This window comes from Melanerpes formicivorus, unplaced genomic scaffold, assembly GCF_026170545.1.
Source record: "Melanerpes formicivorus ecotype bairdi unplaced genomic scaffold, bMelFor1.0.p_v2 SCAF_26, whole genome shotgun sequence".
Taxonomy (NCBI): Eukaryota; Metazoa; Chordata; class Aves; order Piciformes; family Picidae; genus Melanerpes; species Melanerpes formicivorus.
Genome location: NW_027142378.1, coordinates 2,607,433 through 2,629,726, shown reverse-complemented (window position 1 = coordinate 2,629,726; position 22,294 = coordinate 2,607,433). Strand labels below are relative to the sequence as shown.

The following is a 22,294-nucleotide window of genomic DNA, read 5'->3' as shown; positions in this document are numbered from 1 at the left end:
CTCTGTTGAGGACTCCAGAGCTGGATGCAGTACTCCAGATGAGGTTTTACCAGGGTGAAATGGCAGAATCACCTCTCAATTCTCTATTTCTCTCCAAGGACACTGAACTAAATGGCTGGGACAGTACTGATCATCTAGATTCTGCAAAAAGCAAGTCACATAAAAAACAACCACACCAAAACTATTCCAGAGGACAATGGACAAGACAAACTGAGGAGACAGGACAATGTCATTCATGCCCACTAAGTGGGAATAAAATGGTGTTTCCACACTTTTGTGACACTGAAGCAGAACACCTGGAGGAACAACCACACGTGCTCTGTCCCACTGGATTGGGCCTTTTCATTTATCTTGCCCAAAAAGCCAGGAGAGAAGCATCTGAAATGCCTGAAGGATCTCCAGCCATTCAGCTTCACTGGTGAGCTCAATGAAATGACAGCAGTGTAAATATTGGTGCAGAGCAGTGACCTGAGCACAGTTACACCTGAATGCAATATACCTCTGCTTTGCTCTTTTCAGCAGCAGCTTGCAGAGAAGGAGAGGATGCCAGAGGCTGAGCAGCATCAGAAGAGGAGATCTGTACAAAACAGAGGAAAGAAAGGAGAAGGAAAATAAGCAAGAACAGCAGGGCAGGGAGGGAGCAGACAGGGCTAACAGACAGGATTTAACTCTGGTTTTCAGTCAGTGTAAGGGTGGGAGAACAAAAAAGTGCAGCACAGAAGAAACAAAAAGAGGAGACAAAGTATTTGTTTCCCTTTCTCTTTTTAATCAGTGTGATTTTTGAAGGCAATCTGTCAGGTAGCACTGAGTGACTTCTAATGAAATTCACTGGAATAGAATAGAAGAAAATGAACCTGGCTCAGATCATATCACAGGCCTAAGAAAAATAATTAGGTTTCATCCATTGTTCAGTTTTATCCTGAGTGACTACTGAAATATTCATGTCCTGAAGCACGAAGGCACACTGTCCCAGAGGAGGAGGAAAAATGGAATATCTTTGTTCTTGTTCACTGTAATAGAATATTTGTATTAAGAGGAATGCAAACCAACTCTGAAGTTACACATTAATTAAAGTTCTAATTAACTCTTCCCTAAGAGCACTACAAATGAGGAAAGAGCTTTGAGTTAACACAAAACCACAGGCTAGCAGTGGGATGCCAGACTTCCCAGACAGGTGATCCCTCTCTTTCCTGGGAATCCGTCTCAACAATTGCTGTTAGCACCTCCAGACTTCCAGAGTTATCCCAAAGGCAGAAGTTCTACCTGTGCCACCTGCAGTTCATTCAGGAAAAGAGGAGCTCTCCAAATGCATTTTCATCCACCTTCCCACCCTATTTCTTTATGCACAGATGAACACTTTCATGGAAACATTATCTTTCTACTCCCCTTACAACGAAACCACAACTGAATGAAATTTGCCAAACGTGCAGAAGATATTCAGAGCTATAAAGCTGACACTTCTGCACTGCCTTCCATCACCTCTGCTAGCTACAAGGAAAAGGTAGAAATAAATGGAGCTAATACAGAGCAGATCAGGATAGAATCACAGAATGGGCTGGGCTGGAAGGGACCTCCAAGAGTCTTCTAGTCCAACCCCTTCTGCAGTCATCAGGGACATCCTCTACTAGATCAAGTTACTCAGAGCCTTGTCAAGCCTGACCTTGACTACCTCCAGGGATGGGGCCTCAACTACCTCCCTGGGCAATCTGTTCCAGTGTTCCACCACTCTCATGGTGAAGAACTTGTCCCTAATATCCAATCTTAACCTGCTGTAATTTCAAACCATTGCCCCTCATCCTGTCACTGCAGGCCTTTGGAAGGAGTCCCTCTGCTGCCTTCTTGCATGATCTTTTTGAGTACTGGAAGGCTGCTATTAGGTCTCCCTGAAGTCTCCTCTTCTCCAGACTGAACAACTCCAGCTCCCTCAGCCTGTCCTTGGAGCAGAGGTGCTCCAGCCTCAGGTTATTACAAGGTTTACATTTTCACCCAAGTTTTACTTACAGAATGCTGAATCAGAAGCCTCATTTTTAACTTACTCTTTCTAAATCCTCAGGTTTTTAGAAAGCTTAAATGTTAACCCCAATTTTACCTACAGAATTATCCACCAGAAGCCTCACTTTTTTCATTTACTGTTCCAAATTGCTGTCTAAGCTGTCAGCTCGTGGCTTGGACCGCAACACTCTGTGCTGGGTTAGGAACTGGCTGGAGGGCCGAACCCAGAGAGTGGTGGTGAATGGTGCCACAGCCAGCTGGCAGCCAGGCACCAGTGGTGTGCCCCAGGGATCAGTGCTGGGCCCCAGCCTGTTCAATATCTTCACTGATGATCTGGATGAGGGGATTGAGTCAGTCATCAGCAAATTTGCAGATGACACCAAATCAGGGGCAGACGTTGGTCAGTTAGAGGGTAGAAAGGCTCTGCAGAGGGACCTCGACCGACTGGACAGATGGGCAGAGTCCAGTGGGATGGCATTCAGCAAGTCCAAGTGCCAGGTGCTGCACTTTGGCTATGGCAATCCCATGCAGAGCTACAGGCTGGGGTCAGAGTGGCTGGAGAGCTCCCAAACAGAGAGGGACCTGGGGGTGCTGATTGACAGCTGCCTAAACATGAGCCAGCAGAGTGCTCAGGTGGCCAAGAAGGCCAATGGCATCCTGGCCTGCATCAAGCATAGTGTGGCCAGCAGGAGCAGGAAAGTCATTGTGCCCTGTGCTCTGCACTCGTTAGGCCACACCTCAAGTCCTGTGTCCAGTTCTGGGCTCCTCAATTTAAGAAGGACATTGAGACTCTTGAAGGTGTCCAGAGAAGGGCAATGGAGCTGGGGAGGGGTCTGGAGCACAGCCCTGTGGGGGGAGGCTGAGGGAGCTGGGGTTGCTTAGACTGGAAAAGAGGAGGCTCAGGGGAGACCTTCTAGCTCTCTACAACTACCTGAAGGGAGGTTGTAGCCAGGAGGGAGTTGGTCTCTTCTCCCAAGCAACCAGCACCAGAACAAGAGAATAAACCTTTATTAGAATAAACCAAACCAGGTTGGAAGAGACCTTCAAGATCATCGTGCCCAACCCATCAACCAATCCAACCCACCCAAACAGCTAACCCATGGCACCAAGCACCCCAGCAAGTCTCCTTCTGAACACCTTCAATGATGGTGACTTGAAGGTGTTCAGAAGGAGGACACAGTCTCAAGCTGCACCAGGGGAGGTTTAGGCTCGAGGTGAGGAGAAAGTTTTTCACTAAGTCATTCACCATTGGAATGTGCTGCCCAGGGAGGTGGTGGAGTCCCCATCCCTGGAGGTGTTCAAGAGGAGATTGGATGTGGCACTTGGTGCCATGGTTTAGTCATGAGGTCTGTGGTGACAGGTTGGACTGGATGATCTTTGAGGTCTCTTCCAACCTTGGTGATTCTGTGACACTGTGAAACTGTGGACTATCAGGAGGTGTAAATTTTCACCCAAATTTTACCTCCAGACTTATGAGTCAGAAGCCTCATTTTTTAGTTCACTGTTTTGAAATCCCCAGGTTATTAGAAGAGTTGGGGATACATCTGCTGCCACGAAGCAATTCTTCAGACTACCATTGTTGTTGCTATAGGAACCCAGGGATCCTGTTTACTCTGATTACAGCTCCATTGGAGCCAAATAAAGATGTCAGGGAAAAAAAATGATTAGGTAACTTGCAGATATTAAGCTGTGAGCTCCAACATCATGTTCCTTGCTCAGATTTCAATTAACTGCAAATATGTGGAATTGGGGTAATGGAACATCCTCAGTATGCTTTCAGCTCTCTAAGCATTTTGATATTTGTTCCATTTTTGTTCTTCAGCAACCTGGTCTAGTGTGAGGTGTCCCTGCCCATGGCAGGGGGGGTTGGAACTAGGTGATCTTGAAGGTCCCTTCCAACCCAACCCATTCTGTGGTTTTAAGAGCATTCCAGCCAGCTAGCTCTCCCAGGTGAACAGCAGCTAGTAGCTCCTCACCACACACAACCAGGTAAGCAGAGTTCTGCAGGGGGGCTAGGGGGGTTAATCAGCACTGGAGAAGTTTGTGTCACACTTCCATCCTCTCAATCTGCATATCATCATCAGAAATCAAGGGACTGAAGCTTGAGAAGGGTGGATACAGACTGGAGATTAAGAAGTGCTTTAGAGAGAGGGTGGTGAGACACTGCAACAGGTTGCCCAAGGAAACTGTGGATGCCCCCTTCCTGGAGATGTTCAAAGCCAGGCTGGATGAGGCCTTGAGGAACCTGTTCTAGGGGAAGGTATCCTGCCCATGGCAGGGTGGTTGCAGCCAGATGACCTTTAAAGTCCCTTTCAAGACAAACCTTTCTGTGAATCTAAACACCAGCACTGCATTCACTGCAGGCTAAAAAGCAGCACTTGAAAGCACCTGCACACATGTAAATACCTAAGCAGGGGCACAGAAGACACAACTGGCTAATCTTTAAGGGAAGACACATTACAACACACAAATCACTGATTCATTTGATATGATGAAAGCAGCAGCACGAGGATGGGCTGCTGAACAGCTTTATCACCACTGCATCCTGTTAAGTTTGTTATCTACCACGCTGTGCCAGAGAGGGAAATCTGAATGAAAAAATCCAGCCCAGTCAAACTGAGTGGCTGGATAAAGCTCAGCATAACCCAGGATTAACAGAGGCTGATGCAGTCCACTGTGGTGAGTAAGCTGTCAGAGCGCCAAGAGTCAACCAGGGTACCAGAGGAGCCTGGAACAGTACTTGCCACTGGGACAAATTGATGCTGACCTGCTAACCCTGTGAGGGTTCCCAGCTGGCACTGAACCAGCTGCTTCCTGACCACAGAGCAGTGTTCTCCAGCTAGAATCAAGTCCCTACAGTGCCAACCATTCTGCCCCTCATCTCTGCTCAGGTCTCATACTCTGTCACATCCACACATCAGAACTAGCATCAGATAAGACCATAAACTGGAACACCACCATGATGTGAGGGAGTTCTTTTACTGCCCTGGCATTTTTTCAGTTAGAAGACTGAATTTTGACTAAGAGCAGAGATTCATGGAATGGTTTGGGTTGGAAGAGACCTTAAAGATCATCCAGTTCCAACCCCCTTGCCATGGGCAGAGACACCTTCCAAGGCTTCATTCAACCTGGCCTTGAATACCTCCAAGGAAGAGGCATCCACAACCTCCCTGGGCAACCAACTCATTATTACAGAGTCTTTCTCCAAACCATCTCTTAATCATGGTGAGATTCTGGAACAGGTTGCCCAGGGAGGCTGTGGATGCCTCCTGCCTGGGGGTGTTCAAGGCCAGGCTGGCTGAGCCTAGTCAAGAGGCACCCCTGCCTACAGCAGAGGGGTTGGAGCAGATGATCTCTAAGGCCTCTGCCCACCCAAACCATTCTATAGTTCCATGTTTCTATGAATTATTACAGATTGCAATACCCTCTTCAAGCACAGAAAGAAACCAAACACTATTTATCAAGCCCTTGGTTTTCAGATTTCAAAATGCTCATTTTGAACCTGACCTGCCCCTGTATTTTAGCAAGCCAGCCAAGTTTCTTGACATTCTGAGAGGTCAATAAGACCTCTCAGGTTTTGTTCAGCCTTGTACTGTCCCCCCAGCTCCCATTTAGAAAGGTTGTGGTAAGTTCATGTTGTCAAACAGCAGATGTATAGCAAAATCCTCATCAAATAATCCTTCTCATTAGCATAAGTCAACAACTTGGATGCTGTTCTGGTGACTTTGTTGCCAAAACTCAGATTAAACCACTCCAAATTAGCATTAATACCTTCTCCATCCTGTCTGCAGTGCAGACTTACCATTACCTAAGGGCCTGGGAGGTACTGAACCCTGCAATGCCAGTAAGGAGCAGTGGCTGACAAGCTGTGTGTGGCTGGCTTGCATTTCCAGTAAAGCTTTGTTTTTAAACCCACTGCAGTGATGAAGGAGCTCATAAACCTGCTCTCAGAAGAGATTCATTAGCTTGTCAATATGTGGCAAATGAGAAAGCATCTGCTCAGGGACCTGCTTCTCCATTTGTGGCCAGGAGTGGGAGTGCTGAAATTAAGACTAACCCCTGGATCAAACCATTCACTCATGACAGGTATCTGCATCCAGCTCTCCTGGTCTAAGTGCTGCACTCAGTCCTGGGGAAACTGCCTTTCATTAACTGAAAGGCACACCAAGAGTGGATATGGTGACAGCAGAAGCCTGGTCACCCGTCAGAACTGCCAAGCTGGCTTTTAATAATAGTTCTTAAACTGTTTTTAAGGAGGCTGAGATCACTCAAAAGCAGCACCATGTAGTCCCAGATGGAAGGAACATGCTGGGGTAGGGGGAGGGGGGCTAATTTGGTATTTATCAGCCCTTATTTGTCTTTATTTCCATATATTTATATATTGTAGACCTATTGTTTAGTTATGTATTTTATTTAGAAACATTTATCTATCAGACATATCATTTATCATAGAATCAGTCAGGGTTGGAAGGGACCACAAGGATCAGCTAGTTCCAACCCCCTGCCATGGGCAGGGACACCCCACACTAGATCAGGCTGCCCAGAGCCTCATCCAGCCTGGGCTTAAACACCTCCAGGGTTGGGGCCTCGACCACCTCCCTGGACAACCCATTCCAGGGCTTCACCACTCTCATGGGGAAGAACTTCCTCCTCACCTCCAGCCTGAATCTCCCCACCTCCAGCTTCATTCCATTCCCCCTAGTCCTATCACTACCTGATTTATGTCTGTCAATTTCTACAAGCTTGATCAAGAAAGGGAAAAGCTACTCCATGCTTGGGTCCAAATCTGAGGACCTACAGTTCTGTTGTTTCATCCCCTCTGGAGAGCAGAGGAAAAAGGAATAAATCTGGTTTGCAAAAATCCACTCTTCCACAGCAATCATTATCTCCTGTTATCACTTTTCCACTTTGTCAGTTTTAATTCAATTGTTGCCTTACAGTGGAAAGAGAGAAGAAAGGCTAAAGAATCAGTTTCAAGAAAACCTGGCCCATGCTGACATCAATTAGCAAGTCTGAAGAGCAGAGAACAGGAAAGGTAGAAAGTACCTTCCTTTAACTCAGACTCAATGAAAAGAGACATCTGAACAAGCAGCTGCCCACAGTAAGATTTATCTTCACAATCACTGAAAGTAGGTGATCAAAACCTCCCCCACTTTTGACAGCCTGGTAAAAGCCATGAAGCAACTCAAAGTTCTACATCAAAATCCAAAAAGCTGCTTCCAGAATCCAAGTAAGGAAGCACTCACTCACTGTCCACTGCTGGGCTCCCCAGTACAAGGGAGACAGGGATCTGCTGCAGAGTCCAGGGGAGGCTAGTGGATGATGAAGGGACTGGAATGTCTCCTATGAAGAGAGACTGAGAGCCCTGGGCATGTTTAGCCTGGAGAAGAGAAGGCTGAGAGGGGATCTGATCGATGTCTATAAATGTCTGAGGGGTGGGTGTCAGGATGAAGGTGCCAGGCTCTTTACAGTGACACCCAGTAATAACAGGACAAGGAAGAACAGGTACAAGCTGGAACACAGGAGGCTCTACCTCAACATGAGGAGAAACTTCTTTACTGTGAGGGTGTTGGAGCCCTGAAGTAGGCTGCCCAGAGAGGCTGTGGAGCCTCCTCTGGAGGCTTTCAAAACCCACCTGAATGCATTCCTCTATGACCTGCCCTAGGTGATCCTGCTCTGGCAGGGGGCTTGGACTGGATGATCTTTGGAGGTTCCTTCCAACCCGTAGTATTCTGTGATTTTAATACCCACTCAGGGAACATGTCAGCACCATGCTCAGGACAGTTGTCAACCAGGATCTCTGGATTATTGGGGCTTTACAGTATTAGGTAAAACCAATGGCAACCCCTGCAACCACCCAGAAACACTGCTAGAACAACAAAAAAAGCAGCAAGTTGGAGTGCTTGTGTGTACCTCTGACAATCAGCATCTGAGTATTTTAGTGTGGTTTTTAACTGAAGAGTAGCTGGGTCTCTTGCATAAGGAGTAAACTGCCCCAAAGAGGGAATCAAGTCAAGGAACTGCTTCAGCTTCACATTTGCAACCACACCGACAAAGTTTGGATTGTGTTTCAGACCCAAAGACTTGGGAGTCACTTCATTTTTAGCAGTTCTTGAATCTCTTTCCTCTTGCCTGTGCTTTGGGACTCCTTTCCAGAAAGCTGAGGAAGTAAACCCAACCTTTTTGCACGGTGGAATTCAATAGTGACTTCCAAGCGCCGCGCACGCTCGGTGCTGAGCAAGGCAACACACACACAGGGAAGGAAACTCCTCTAAGATTTCATCTCCACCTCTGCTCTGTGAGAGACTAATTTTGCTCACAAAAAGCATTAAATTGGAGAAGAAAGGATCTGCAGATTTACAACATGAATCCAGTTCCCTGCCCCTTCTACATGGCAGTGTGTTACCTGCCCTCATTTTCCCCACTAAAAGCCTCGCTATACTATTTATTAAGTTATTACCTAGCAGAGGCACTAATCAAATCCAAGCTGTGATAATAGCTCATGTAAAAGCATCAATATAAACAGCATTTGGCCCAAAGGCTTTGCTGAAGTCTGTGCACCAGGTTATTATTTCAAGTGTAAAAAGCAAGCTTGAAAGGAACATTAGACGAAGCTATTGCAAAACGTAATGGGAATCTCAGAATGGTTTTACTTCAGTTCAGTTTGTGCTGACAAGTTTCTGCTGGCAGCTAACAGACAGAGAAACACTACTGGTCTTTAAGGTCATAGAATGGTTTGGGTTGGAAGGGACCTCAAAAGCTCATCTAGCCCAACTCCCCTGCAGTCAGCTGGGACATCCTCCATCAGATCAGGTCGCTCAGAGCCTTGTTGAGATTGATCTTGAATAGCTGCAGTGATGGGGCCCCAGCCACCTCCCTGGGCAGCCTGTTCCAGTGTTCCACCACCCTCATGGTGAAAAACTTGTTCCTAACAGCCAATCTAAATCTGCTCTTTTCTCATTTCAAACCATCACACTCCATGCTGTCTCTGCAGGCCTCTGCAAACAGTCCCTCTGCAGCCTTCTTCAGGCCCCCTTCAGGTACTCAAGGTTGCTATTAGGTCTCCCTGAAGCCTTCTTTTCTCCCGGCTGAACACCCCCAGCTCCCTCAGCCTGTCCTCATAGCAGAGGTGCTCCAGCCCCCTGATCGTTTTTGTGGCCCTTCTTAGGACTCAATCCATCAGCTCCACATCCTTGCTGTGTTGAGGGCTGCACACAGCACTGCAGGTTAGACCATATCAGAGCAGAGTGGCAGAACCAACTCTCTGTCTGCTTTTGACACAGCCCAGGATGCCACTGGCTTTCTGGGCCACAAGCACACACTGTTAGCTCATGTCCAGTTTCTCATTCACCAGCACCCTGAGGCCATTTCATAGAATCAATAAGGTTGGAAAAGACCTCAAAGATCATCAACCTGTCACCCAACACCTCATGACTACTAAACCATGGCACCAAGTGCCACATCCAATCCCCTCTTGAACACCTCCAGGGATGGTGACTCCACCACCTCCCTGGGCAGCACATTCCAATGGCTAACAACTCTCTCTGGGAAGAACTTTCTCCTCACCTCCAGCCTAAACCTCCCCTGGCACAGCTTGAGACTGTGTCCTCTTGTTCTGGTGCTGGTTGCCTGGGAGAAGAGACCAACCCCCACCTGACTACAACCACCCTTCAGGTAGTTGTAGACAGCAGTAAGGCCTCCCCTGAGCCTCCTCCTCTCCAGGCTATTTGTTAAGGGCTGTTCTAAATCTCACCATCCCCTAGCCTGGACTGGTACCAAGGATAGCCCTGACCTAAGTGCAGGACCCAGATCAATGTACTAAGTTTTAGGCAACTTTTATTTGTAGTTGCTCCAAAATCCTGCTTTGGATGTTATTATTTAGCCTTTCATTAAAGAGGATTCAAGGTAAAGTGTTAGAAACATTATAAAGCATCCATTTCCATGCAAAATGTAGGGTGCTAGCACTCAGAAGATTCAAGAGCTTAAAAAATGAGACTGCTACCAAATCACATCAACAGTCAGGAAATCAGCAGCTGAATCAAATACAAAGGTGCCCTCGAGTGGCCATTTTATATGCACACAGCCTAGGGGGAAATAAGCTCAGAGAAGAGGGCTCTTCTCTGCTCCTTTCCAGAATCACAGAATGGCAGGGGTTGGAAGGTAAGTCCAACCCCCCCCTACAAAGAAGGATCACCTAGGGCAGGTCACACAGGAATGCATCCAGGTGAGTTTTGAGAGTCTTCAGAGAAGGAGACTCCAAACCTTTCTGGACAGCCTGTTCCAGGGCTCCAGCACCCTCACAGTAAAGCAGTGTCTCCTCATGTTGAGGTGGAACCTCCTGTGTTCCAGCTTGTACCTGTTGTTCCTTGTCCTGTCACTGGGCACCACTGTAAAGGGCCTGGCACCTTCATCCTGACACCCACCCCTCAGATATTTATAGACATTGATCAGATCCCCTCTCAGCCTTCTCTTCTAAACAGCCCCAGGGCTCTCAGCCTTTTTTCATGGCAGAGATGTTCAACTCCCTTAATCATCCTCACAGCTCTCTGTTGGACTCTCTGCTGCAGATCCCTGCCCCTCTCAAACTGGGGAGCCAGTATTGCAGGTGTGGTCTCAGCAGGGCAGAGGAGAGGGGGAGAAGAACCTCCCTAGAGCTGCTGGCCACACTTTTCTTGAGGCACCCCAGGTTTCCAGTTCAGCTATGGGATGTTTCTTCTTATTTCCACAGTCTTTTGCTTTCCTTATTGTATTCCAACAAACACCAAAACCCACTCTTTTAATTGAAAGCAGTAGCAATTACAGAGTGCTTTCAGATGCCTCTAAACACACAACCACCTGGTTGCCATTTCTGAAAGAGACCTCAAAATACTGAAAGGAGAAGGCTACTAATTCACTGTTCATAGTATTTATTCACAGATTTCTGCAGAATTTTTTGGACTAACTGGAAAGGCTTTCTAAAAAGTTAATGAAGTCAATTCAGAGATGAGGTGACCACTTTTGCCTGGCCTGGGGTTTGTCTGTTACCCTGCTGCTTAATCTGTTACTTTATTGCTTAAATGCATTCCATTTCCTTAAGTTAGATCAGAAATAAGTACAAATTAATGATACCTGAGCTGCTGGGAGAACACAGACCTGCTCTTCTGAAGGAGAACAGCAGCTAATTTACAAGCTGTGTTACACTCTGTCTTGTTAATAAACTTGACAATGAAAATATTCAGCTACAGAGTTAATGATCTCCCTCCTCTTCATTCATTAAGGCAGACTGCAGTCATGTCAAGCCCTCCTTCTGATCTTGTCTCATTAATGTAGAGCTTGCCTGTCTGGGATCTCAGGAACAACCTGGAGAATAGCAAACTGCTGTGCTGAGGGGCTGGACAAACTCTCTTGTGAGCATCCCAGAGGGTACCAATGTGGACAGCAGAGAAAACACTGCAGATGGAGCTTGAGGAGGGGAGCTTGAGAGTGCAGCTGAGGAAGAACTTCTTTCCAGTGAGGGTGGTGAGACACTGGAACAGGTTGCCTAGAGATGTTTTGGTTTCCCCTTCCTAGAATGTATTCAAGGTCATGTTGGATGAGGCCTTGAGCAAGCTGAGCTGGTGGAAGGTGTCTCTGCCCATGGCAGTACCTGAAGGGGGCTACAAGAAGGCTGCAGAGGGACTGTTTGCAAAGGCCTGCAGTGGTAGGATGAGGGGCCATGGTTTGAAAGGAGAAAACAGTAGATTTAGACTGGATGTTAGGAACAAGTTCTGCAGCCTGATCTAGTTGAGGATGTCTCTGCTGACTACAGGAAGTTTGAACTAGATGACCTTTGGAGGTCCCTTCCAACTCAAACTATTCTATGACTGTATGATTCCAGTCAGTGATCTCAGAATCACAGAATGGTTCCCTCTTGTCCTGTCACTGGGTGCCACTGAAAAACTCCTGGCCCCATCCTCCCTTTACTCACCCTTCAAGTATTGATCAGCATTGAGAAGATCTCTACTCAGTTTTCTCTTCTCTAGACTGCAAAGCTCCAAGTCCCTCAATCTTTCTCCAGGAGACATTTGTTCTAGCCTCCAAATCATCTCATCCCAATGTCACTGTCCTTGCCCTGAAGCTGCAGTCCATATATGCCATTTCCCAGCTTCCTACTGATGTCAGTCTTCATTAGCATATAGCAAAAATGCTTCAGACCACTTCACCAGTTCTTCCCAGACCACTACAATACCCACTATGGCTCTTGCAGTACTGAGAGGGCAATCTCTCTGCAAGCCCATGAGTGAATGCTTCTGAATGCTAGGTACTATAAAGTGACTCTTCACATAGCCACTCTGTTCATCTTCAGGTGCCTGTGTGACATATTTTAGTGTGGTAAATGCATCATGATTTGAATCATTTCCTTCAAGAAAACTTTCTGGGAAGTGTGCCATCACGAGCTCTTAAGTTCACATCACACTTTCTCCAGCTTCCTAAATTCATACTTCTTATCCAGACAGAAAATACAGACCTCCAGCAAGCTCCAGAGGTACAGGGAACCTCTGCTCCATGCATAATTCACACCCTGCCTTAAAAAAATTGTTTACTATTCTCTAAACACTATCAGGACATGATAATAAACTCCCACTCCCTGCAGAGGAAAAGAATGTGCCAGTTCAGAATGTTTCAGACTGAAAGTATCTGCAGCAGAGTTTTCTGATCCCTTAGTAACTGGGAAAATGGGAAATGCTGTATCACTGCTCAGGACTGGAAAAGTGATACAGCTCTCTGAGGGGTTCTAGGATTGTTCTGGTTGGAAAAGATACTCAAGTCCAACCATCAACCCAACACCACCGTGGCCATCAAACCATGCCCAAAAGTACCATGGCCACTCATTTCTTGAATGTGTGGCCTAACCAGTGCAGTGTACAGGGGCAGAATGACCTCCCTGCTCCTACTGGCCACACTGTTCCTCATGCAGGCCAGGATGCCATTGGCCCTCTTGGCTGCCTGGGCACACTGCAGGCTCATGTTCAGCCTACCATCAACCAGCACCCCCAGGTCCCTCTCTGCCTGGCTGCTCTCCAGCCACTCTGACCCCAGCCTGTAGCACTGCCTGGGGTTGTTGTGGCCAATGTGCAGAACCTGGCACTTGGATGTGTTCAATCTCCTGCCCTTGGACTCTGCCCATCTGTCCAGCCTGTCGATGTCCCTCTGCAGAGCCTCTCTACCCTCCAGCAGATCAACTCCTGCCCCCAGCTTGGTGTTGTCAGCAAATTTACTGATGATGGACTCAATGCCCTCATCCAGATCATCAATGAAGATGTTAAAGAGCACAGGGCCCAGCACTGATCCCTGGGGCACACCACTGGTGCCTGGCCACCAGCTGGCTGTGGCACCATTCACCACCACTCTCTGGGCTCGGCCACCCAGCCAGTTCCTAACCCAGTGCAGTGTGCTCCCATCCAAGCCATGGGCTGTATCATTCTTAAACAATTCTTCCCCTTTTCTACTTTGGACTAGAAGTCAAAAAAGGGTAACTGACAGTGGAATTCCAGCCACAGTTGTATCTCACCTCTTAAGTGAAGCAATTTCCCCCCTCCTTCACTAATGCTTAATGAAATACAATGCTCTAGTTTCTAGGCTTGGGGGTTTTTATTTCCTTCTAAAACAAAGCTATCACTCAAAGTTCCATTTTCTCAGTTGGGAAAGAAAACAACTCCCACTCTTCACACCCGACCCTGTAGTCATTGCCCTGCTGAAATTCACAGCCTAGTAAGATGGGAGTAGTAAGTCAGATGTCAGGCCCTACTCACATCATGTAGGTCTAAAGGATTGTGTGCTTAAGCAGAAACACATCTATATATAAATTGTTATGTTAAAATACACAACCAGGATTGTATGTCTCAGAAATAGCTACATGAAAAAAACCCAACAAACAGGGCTGTGAGCCTCAGGACCAGCTGACAGTCCTAAAACTGCTTTGCAACCAACTTACTACAGTAGACACACAGCTACAGGATGAAACAGCTCCTTTGCCACACTCTCTGTGTTTGCTCTTACAGGAGGTCTTCCTACAAGCAACATCTGGCACTAGGCCCTGAGGAAAGGGACCCAAAACACCCCAGGATTTCTCATCAAGGTAGATCAAAGAGAGGTTCTCCTCCCCCTCTACTCTGACCTGGTGAGGCCACACTTGGAATATTGTGCCCAGTTCTGGGCCCCTCAGTTCAAGAAGGACCTCAGGAACTGCCTGAAAGAGTCCAGCACAGAGCCACCAAGACGCTGCGGGCAGTGGAACATCTCCCTGCTGAGGACAGGCTGAGGGAGCTGGGGCTCTGCAGCTTGGAGAGGAGAGGAGCCTGAGGGGTGCCCTCATTCCTGTTGATAAAGATGTGCAGGGCAGTATCAGGAGGACAGAGTTAGGCTCTGCTCAGTGATGTCCAATGACAGGACAAGGAGCAAGGGTTGCAAGCTGAAGTAGAGGAGGTTCCACCTCAACATGGGGAAAAGCTTTTTTAGTGAGGGTGCTGAGCCCTGGAACAGGCTGCCCAGAGAGGTTGTGAGTCTAATTCTCTGGAGACTTTCAATACCCACATGGATGTGTTCCTGTGTGCCCTAGGTGATCCTGCTCTGGCAGAGGGGTTGACTTAATCTTTTGAGGTCCTTTCCACCCCCTGACATTCTGTGATTCTGTATTCATTATAGAGAAGGAGTGAAGACAAAGTCACCAGTAACAGTAATCCTATCTTGTCCCTTCAACACAGAAAAAGACACTCAGAAGGGACTCATAGTATGCAGCTGGAGAAGTGCCCATCACTGAAAGAGAAAAAACACAACACAGAATCAGAATTGTCAGGGCAGGAAGGAACCTCATCTAGTTCCAACTCCCCTGCCACGGGGTGGGACACCTCACACTAGAATAGAATAGAATAGAACAGAATAGAACAGAATAGAATAGAATAGAACAGAACAGAACAGACCAGACCAGATTGGAAGAGACCTTCAAGATCATCGCGTCCAACCTATCACCCAACATCACCTAATCAACTAACCCATGGCACCAAGCACCCTGTCAAGTCTCCTCCTGAACACCTCCAGTGATGGTGATTCCACCACCTCCCTGGGCAGCACATTCCAATGGGCAATCACTCTCCCTGTGTAAAATTTCCTCCTGACCTCCAGCCTGAACTTCCCCTGGTGCAGCCTGAGACTGTGTCCTCTTGTTCTGGTGCTGGCTGCCTGGGAGAAGAGACCAACCTCTGCCTGTTTACAACCCCCCTTCAGGTAGTTGTAGAGAGCAATAAGATCAGGCTGCTCAGAGCCCTACCAAGAGTTGGAAGCAAACTATTTCATTGAAGTGTAGAATCACAGAAAGGTCTGGGTTGGAAGAGGCCTCCAAAGGTCATCCAGTCCAACCCCCAATTTGCTGGATCATTGCACTTTGCTGTTATCTCACAGACACTGTAGGTTAAAACTAACAGAACTAAGGAACGGATTCCAAGAGACAATATTTAGCTCTGCATCAAAAAGTTTGCCTGTGAAAGACATTTTAAACACACACCCAGGGAATGCTTTTGACATTTGTCCTATGCAGCTTTCAAAAAAGCCAAGTGACAGAACCCTTGCTGAAATTGTTTACTTACATTGAAGGCATTCATTGCATTTTTATCATAGTACTTCTTCTTCTCATACTTATCCCTGATGAAAAATTCCACAGCTCTGGAAGAAGCCCTTTTAAGGAAAACATGCATGCAGAAAGACAGCAACACTGAGAAAGCTGAGGAGTTACTCAAAGGAAAGAACTGCACCAGATCCTTGCTCCACCTCACTCTGCAGTTCTCAAACAACAAATGGCTTTGAACAGGACAAATTCTACTGCAGTGTCCAAAAAAAGTCTATTTTGTTTTCCTAGAGAGCATTAATTGGTTTACACTCTTAATGAAACAATACAGGAGGATATGCTAGAAGTTAACTCAGTGTTCCACAGTTAGGGTATTTTCACTTGGCATTTAGAGGTTACATGGCTCTACTACTGCAAATATCTGAACAAAGGTACTCATAGAAAGCAAATAAATTAGAAACTTAGAAAACAATAACATAATAATAAAAGATGGTATTATATAGAATAGAATAGAGCAGGTTGGAAGGGACCTTCAAGATCAAGTCCAGCCCATCAACCAATCCAACCCACCCAAACAGCTAACCCATGGCACCAAGCACCCCATCAAGTCTCCTCCTGAACACCTCCAGTGATGGTGACTCCACCACCTCCCCGGGCACCTCCCCTTCCAATGGGCAATCACTCTCTCTGTATAGAACTTCTTCCTAACATCCAGCCTAAACTTCCCCTGGTACAGCCTGAGACTGTGTCCTCTTGTTCTGGTACTGGCTGCCTGGGAGAAGAGACCAACCTCCACCTGTCTACAGGTAGTTGTAGAGAGCAATAAGGTCACCCCTGAGTCTCCTCTTCTCCAGGCTGAGCAACCCCAGCTCCCTCAGCCTCTCCTCACAGGGCTGTGTTCCAAACCTCTCACTAACTTCGTTGCCCTTCTCTGGACACCTTCCAGCAAGTCAACCTCCTTCCTAAACTGAGGGGCCCAGAACTGGACACAGGACTCGAGGTGTGGCCTAACCAGTGCAGTGTACAGGGGCAGAATGACCTCCCTGCTCCTGCTGGCCACACTGTTCCTCATGCAGGCCAGGATGCTATTGGCCCTCTTGGCTGCCTGGGCACACTGCTGGCTCATGTTCAGCCTACCATCGACCAGCACCCCCAGGTCCCTCTCTGCCTGGCTGCTCTCAGCCACTCTGACCCCAGCCTGTAGCACTGCCTGGGGTTGCTGTGGCCAATGTGCAGCACCTGGCACTTGGATGTGTTCAATCTCATGCCGTTGGACTCTGCCCATCTGTCCAGCCTGTCGAGGTCTCTCTGCAGAGCCTCTCTACCCTCCAGCAGATCAACTCCTGCCCCCAGCTTGGTGTTGTCAGCAAATTTACTGATGATGGACTCAGTGCCCTCATCCAGATCATCAATGAAGATGTTAAAGAGCACAGGGCCCAGCATTGATCCTTGGGGCACCCTACTGGTGCCTGGCTGCCAGCTGGATGTGGCAATAATAAAGAATATAATAGTAACAGAAATAAATAAATAATCATAACTATGGGAATAAAATACTTTCTCTTCAGATAGAAGGTGAAATGTGCTTACCTGTTCTCTGACTGGCACTAATCATTTCATGCATCAAAAGCTGATCATACATCAATAGAATCATAGAATGGGCTGGGTTGGAAGGGACCTCCAGAGGTCATCTAGTCCAAACCCCCCTGCAGTCAGCAGGGATATCTTCCACTAGAGCAGGTTGCCCTGTCCAGCCTCACTTTCAATATCTCCAGGGATGGGGCCCCAATCACCTCCCTGGGAAACCTGTGCCAGTGTTCCACTACCCTCATGGTGCACAACTTGTTCCTAACATCCAGTCTAAACCTACTCTTCTCTACTTTGAACCCCTTGCCCCTCATCCTATCACTACAGGCTTCTGTGAACAGTCTCTCTCCACCCTCCTTGTAGGGCTGCCCTAGCTGATCCTGCTCTGGCAGAGGGGTTGGACTGGATGCTCTTTCAAGGTCACTTCCAACCCCTAAATGCTCTGTGATTCTGTGAATGTGTGAACCACAAGTGGTGGCTGTCAGGGAGGTTTGGTTTCCTTAGACATTCCCATGCTAGTCTTCTCTTTTCACACACTTCATAGAATGTAGACTTCAAGTCCAAAACATTAGAGAATACTTAATCTAGAGGAAGGAATTCATACTTCACTGGAGTAGGGCACAATGGCTTATTTCAGTTTACCATTCAGCTTATTATTTCCTGTTCAAATGCTTCTAACTTCAGCTGGCAGTTGCTCAAGATAAAAATGGAACGTTCAAGAGCTCTCTAGTATCATTCTAACTTCCTACAGACAGGGAATTTATGAAGTCACCACTTCTGAAAGGCAAAAAAAATAAATGGGGCTTGCCAAAGCTCATGACAAAGGAGCCTTGCTCCGAGGGAAGCAATTTAGACCCTTTCTGAACCACTCACAGCTTCCATTGCCATTTCTTACTCAATAATATCCATGAGATAAATAAGGTGAGTTACCAAATGTGGCAGTGCATTCCAACAGTCCTCACACCTAAATGGCACTAGAAGTCATTTCAAATGGAAAGCTAAACCAGAAAAAAAAGGATACTGATCTGTTTGAGGTCTTCGGAAGTTCTCTGGTAGATTAGCTTCATAGAGTAGTCTTGCTTTAGTATTTCCCATTTCCTGCATGCACTGAGGAGAAGCAGAGAACAGTTAGCTCATACCCATCAGCACTTTAACTCCTCACACAGTCAGAATGCTACTGGTGTGCTTAAATGACGCTGCAAGAGCTGAATGCAGAGATCTCTCTGAGGTCACATCTTGGGAGGTGCTCCCATGCTGCAGGTGTGTGACTTGCTGGACCAAAGCTAACATCACAGACACTGGGTACAGGGGGAACTAATTTATCCAGTGAAAGATAAGCTTCTGTCTCTCAGGATGGTTCTACAGACTAGGAGGAAGAGGAGTGGCAGCAGAAAGAAGCTTCAGACTGGAGCACACCTGGCAAGTTCAGTGCTCGGTACAGCCAAAGAACACCAGTGAGAGTCAGGCAGATGTGTGAACACTGCCCTGCTGAAAAGGCTTCCAACACATCTACAGACCTGACAAAACAACAGGCTTTCAGAGACCCTGTGGCAGGGTACCTCTAAAATAATACAAAAAATGATAAAGCAGTTTCTGAAGGGAGACTTCAGGACTTAAGCTCACCGCAGCAGAACACCACCACAAATATCTTACGCTCACAGCAGTTGTTTCAGTTAGGGCAGTGTGGTAAACTCAAATCCTTTCACAGAGACTCCTGGCATCAACCTCCCACCACCACCCCCCACACTGCAAAAAACAAAGAAAGAAAAAATATTTGCAGCTATCTTACCTGTATTTGCTCTGGTGTCCACTGGTCCAAGTTGACAGACTTGACCCGTGATATATGGACCCCGAGATTTCGATGTATTCCGGCACATCTGATGCAAATAAAAACCCCAGTGTTCCATGAGGCCCATCTTGGACCTAGGGGCAATGGGAAAAGCCATTCTCAAAATTCCATACACTGGGAAGATTTTCTTTGGCATGATTCTATACTGGCAAGAGGAATAAGCAATTCTGAACGTAAAGGCTCACAGCTGCTTCCCTGGGGTATCTACTGCTTGTTCAGCCTAAAGAAGAGAAGACTCCAGGGGGACCTCAGAGCTGCTTTCTGATACCTGGAGGAATCCTACAGGAAGGCTGCAGAGGGACTTTTCATGAGGGTGTCCAGAGACTGGATAAGGGGCAATGGTTTGAAGCTGAGGGAGAGTAGGTTTAGACTGGATCTTAGGAAGTTCTTCAGTGAAACACTTGAACGTGTCCAGAGAAGGGCAACAAGGCTGGGGAGAGGCCTTGAACACAGCCCTGTGAGGAGAGGCTGAGGGAGCTGGGATTGTTTAGCCTGGAGAAGAGGAGGCTCAGGGGAGACCTCATTGCCCTCCACAACTACCTGAAGGGTGGTTGTGGCCGGGAAGGAGTTGGTCTCTTCTCCCAGGCAAGCAGCACCAGAACAAGAGGACACAGTCTCAAGCTGTGCCAGGGGAGGTTTAGACTCGAGGTGAGGAGGAAGTTCTTCACCAAGCGAGTCATTCGTCATTGGAATGTGCTGCCCAGGGAGGTGGTGGAGTCACCATCCCTGGAGGCGTTCAAGAGGGGACTGGACGTGGCACTTGGTGCCATGGTCTAGTCATGGGGTCTGTGTTGATAGGTTGGACTCGATGATCCTCAAGGTCCTTTCCAACCTAAGTTATACTGTGATACAAGGGTGGTGGAACTCTGGAATAGGCTGCCCAGGGAGGTTGTGGCTGCCTCCTCCCTGGAGGTGTTCAAGGCCGGTTTGGATGAGGCCTTGAGCAGCCAAAGCTAGTTGAGAGGTGTCCCTGCTCATGGCAGTGGGGCTGGAGCAGATTATCTCTGAGGTCCCTTCCAACCTAAGCCATTCTGTGACTCTATGAAAGAATCTCCATTGATAGCAATTTCAATTATGGCTTTCTCAGAGTAAGTGATGCCACATAACACTGACCTAGCCAGGGGATGCTAAGAAGTTTTGCTGCATCCACTGCCCTTCTCCCCCCCAAAAACCCCCAAACTTCAGAAAGTTGACTTATCAGCAACAATAAGATTTTGCTTACAACTTGAATCATCCTCATGACAATGCATCAGATGCAAGCATCAGTAGGAATCAGCAGAAGTTGCCCCTTTTCCTCCAAGTTAAAGCTTCCCAAGACTTGCATCTGTACTTACCTTGGAATTAAATGCATGGATATCTTATATTCATCATCACAGAATGGTTTGGGTTGGAAGGAAACTTAAAGATCACCTAGTTCCAACTCCCTGACATGAGCAAGAGCACCTTCCACTAGACCAGGTTGCCTCATCCAAGCTGAATACCTCATAGGGCACAGAGTTTACAACAGCAGCATGCAAGTTCTTAAGGAATGCTTAGATAGAGATGTGCAAAACCAACTGAAGAACACACCCATGACTAAGAATGGTGGAAAAACTCAGCCATTCACAGGCCAACCATAAAAGCACAACCAAACAACCCAAAAAACCAGAAATGAAACAAGAGAAGAAAGCCAAAGGACTCCTTCACTACTTCCCATCATCAGACAGGCACTCAGCCACTTCCTAGCAAGCTGAGCATCAGCACACCCAACACTTGGTTTGGAAGACTGCACCACAACCCAGAATGTCCTTTCTTGCTCCTCCTTTCCTTGAGCATTTCATAGAACCATCAAATGGCTTGGGCTGGAAAGGACCTCTAAAGGTTGTTGCTGAGCACATCATCAGATGGTGTAGAATGGTCACTTAGGAGTCAGCAGCTGTCCAAGCTGTTTGTCCACCAAGTTTATTGGCCACCCATCCCCAGCATGCTCATCTGGGTGGGTTAGAAGAAGAAGAAAAGCAAAGCCCTGATATGGTGGAGATGAGGGAGGGAAAGATAGCCTCTGAGGATGAGAGTGGATGGTTCCTATTTGCAAGAAGCTGTTAAGAGGTATTCCTGCAAACCCAACCCCCCCATGGAGGAATGAATTGGGCTGGACTTCTGTGAACAGAATCTAAAGATTTCAAGCATGCACAAGCAACCTTCAGCAACAGCCAAAACCAAGGGAGCAGGAGAACTGGCGTTTGAAAATCCTAAGACTCAATCACAGCTCCCTAGACTGACTGCAAGAAGCCTTGCTCTTACTAGTGGCACTATTTTGGGTATCACACACCTTTCCATTTGTCTTGTTCAACATCTCAAACAGTCAGACTATTTGGTGTCCTCTGCTTGACCTTTGAAGACTGAAATGATTAAGATGACTGGCAGATTCTAAAGTAAGTGCTACCACCAGAAAATTACATTTCAGGGGTCAGGAGATCTAACAATTACTCATTAAAACCAACACATTTCTCACAGGGCACCTGCAAGTTAATACTACTACTTGTTGGGTAAGAATAAACAGTTGAGCTGTTTGCAATGTGCACAGAAACATAGAACCAGTAAGGTTGGAAAAGACCTCAAAGATCATCGAGTCCAACCTGTCACCCAACACCTCATGACTACCAAACCGTGGCACCAAGTGCCACATCCAGTCCCCTCTTGAACACCTCCAGGGATGGGGACTCCACCACCTCCCTGGGCAGCACATTCCAATAGCCAACAACTCTCTCTGGGAAGAACTTTCTCCTCACCTCCAGCCTAAACTTCCCCTGGCACAGCTTGAGACTGTGTCCTCTTGTTCTGGTGCTGGTTGCCTGGGAGAAGAGACTAACCTCCACCTGGCTACAACCTCCCTTCAGGGAGTTGTAGACAGCAAGAAGGTCTCCCCTGAGCCTCCTCTTCTGCAGGCTAAACAATCCCAGCTCCCCCAGCCTCTCCTTGCTGACCTGACTTTTTATTCCTCCCCCAAGACATATAACACTCACCTTGACATAGAATCATAGAATTGTTTAGGATGGAAAAGACCTCCAAAATCATTAAGTCCAACCATCAACCCAACACCACCATGGCCATTAAACCATGTCCCAGAAGTGCCATGGCCACACAATTCTTGAACACCTCCAGGGATGGTGACTCCACCACCTTTCCTGGACAGTTTTGTGTACATCCAACAGTTCACAAAGACCCCATTTACAATCTATTCTACTCCAAAGTTTTGGTCCTCCAGGATAACAGTTTTGCAGGCCATTTGCCTCAGCAAATTCATTGAA

The 22,294-nt window shown here is 47.2% G+C and overlaps 1 protein-coding gene across 2 annotated transcripts in view; it reads right to left on the bottom strand.

Moving 5' to 3' along the window:
- The window catches only part of SMAP1 (small ArfGAP 1), an 81,825-nt gene that overhangs the window by 31,298 nt on the left and 28,233 nt on the right, over positions 1-22,294 (bottom strand). Inside the window, exons 2-5 of one of the 2 annotated variants that reach the window (XM_068153445.1) lie at positions 18,945-19,078; positions 18,177-18,262; positions 15,594-15,669; positions 500-577 (exon numbers count right to left, since the gene is read on the bottom strand). In XM_068153445.1, the coding sequence (XP_068009546.1) occupies positions 500-577; positions 15,594-15,669; positions 18,177-18,262; positions 18,945-19,078 (374 nt within the window). The remainder of the gene's footprint in view (positions 1-499; positions 578-15,593; positions 15,670-18,176; positions 18,263-18,944; positions 19,079-22,294) is intronic. The other variant, XM_068153446.1, reaches the window with a different exon arrangement.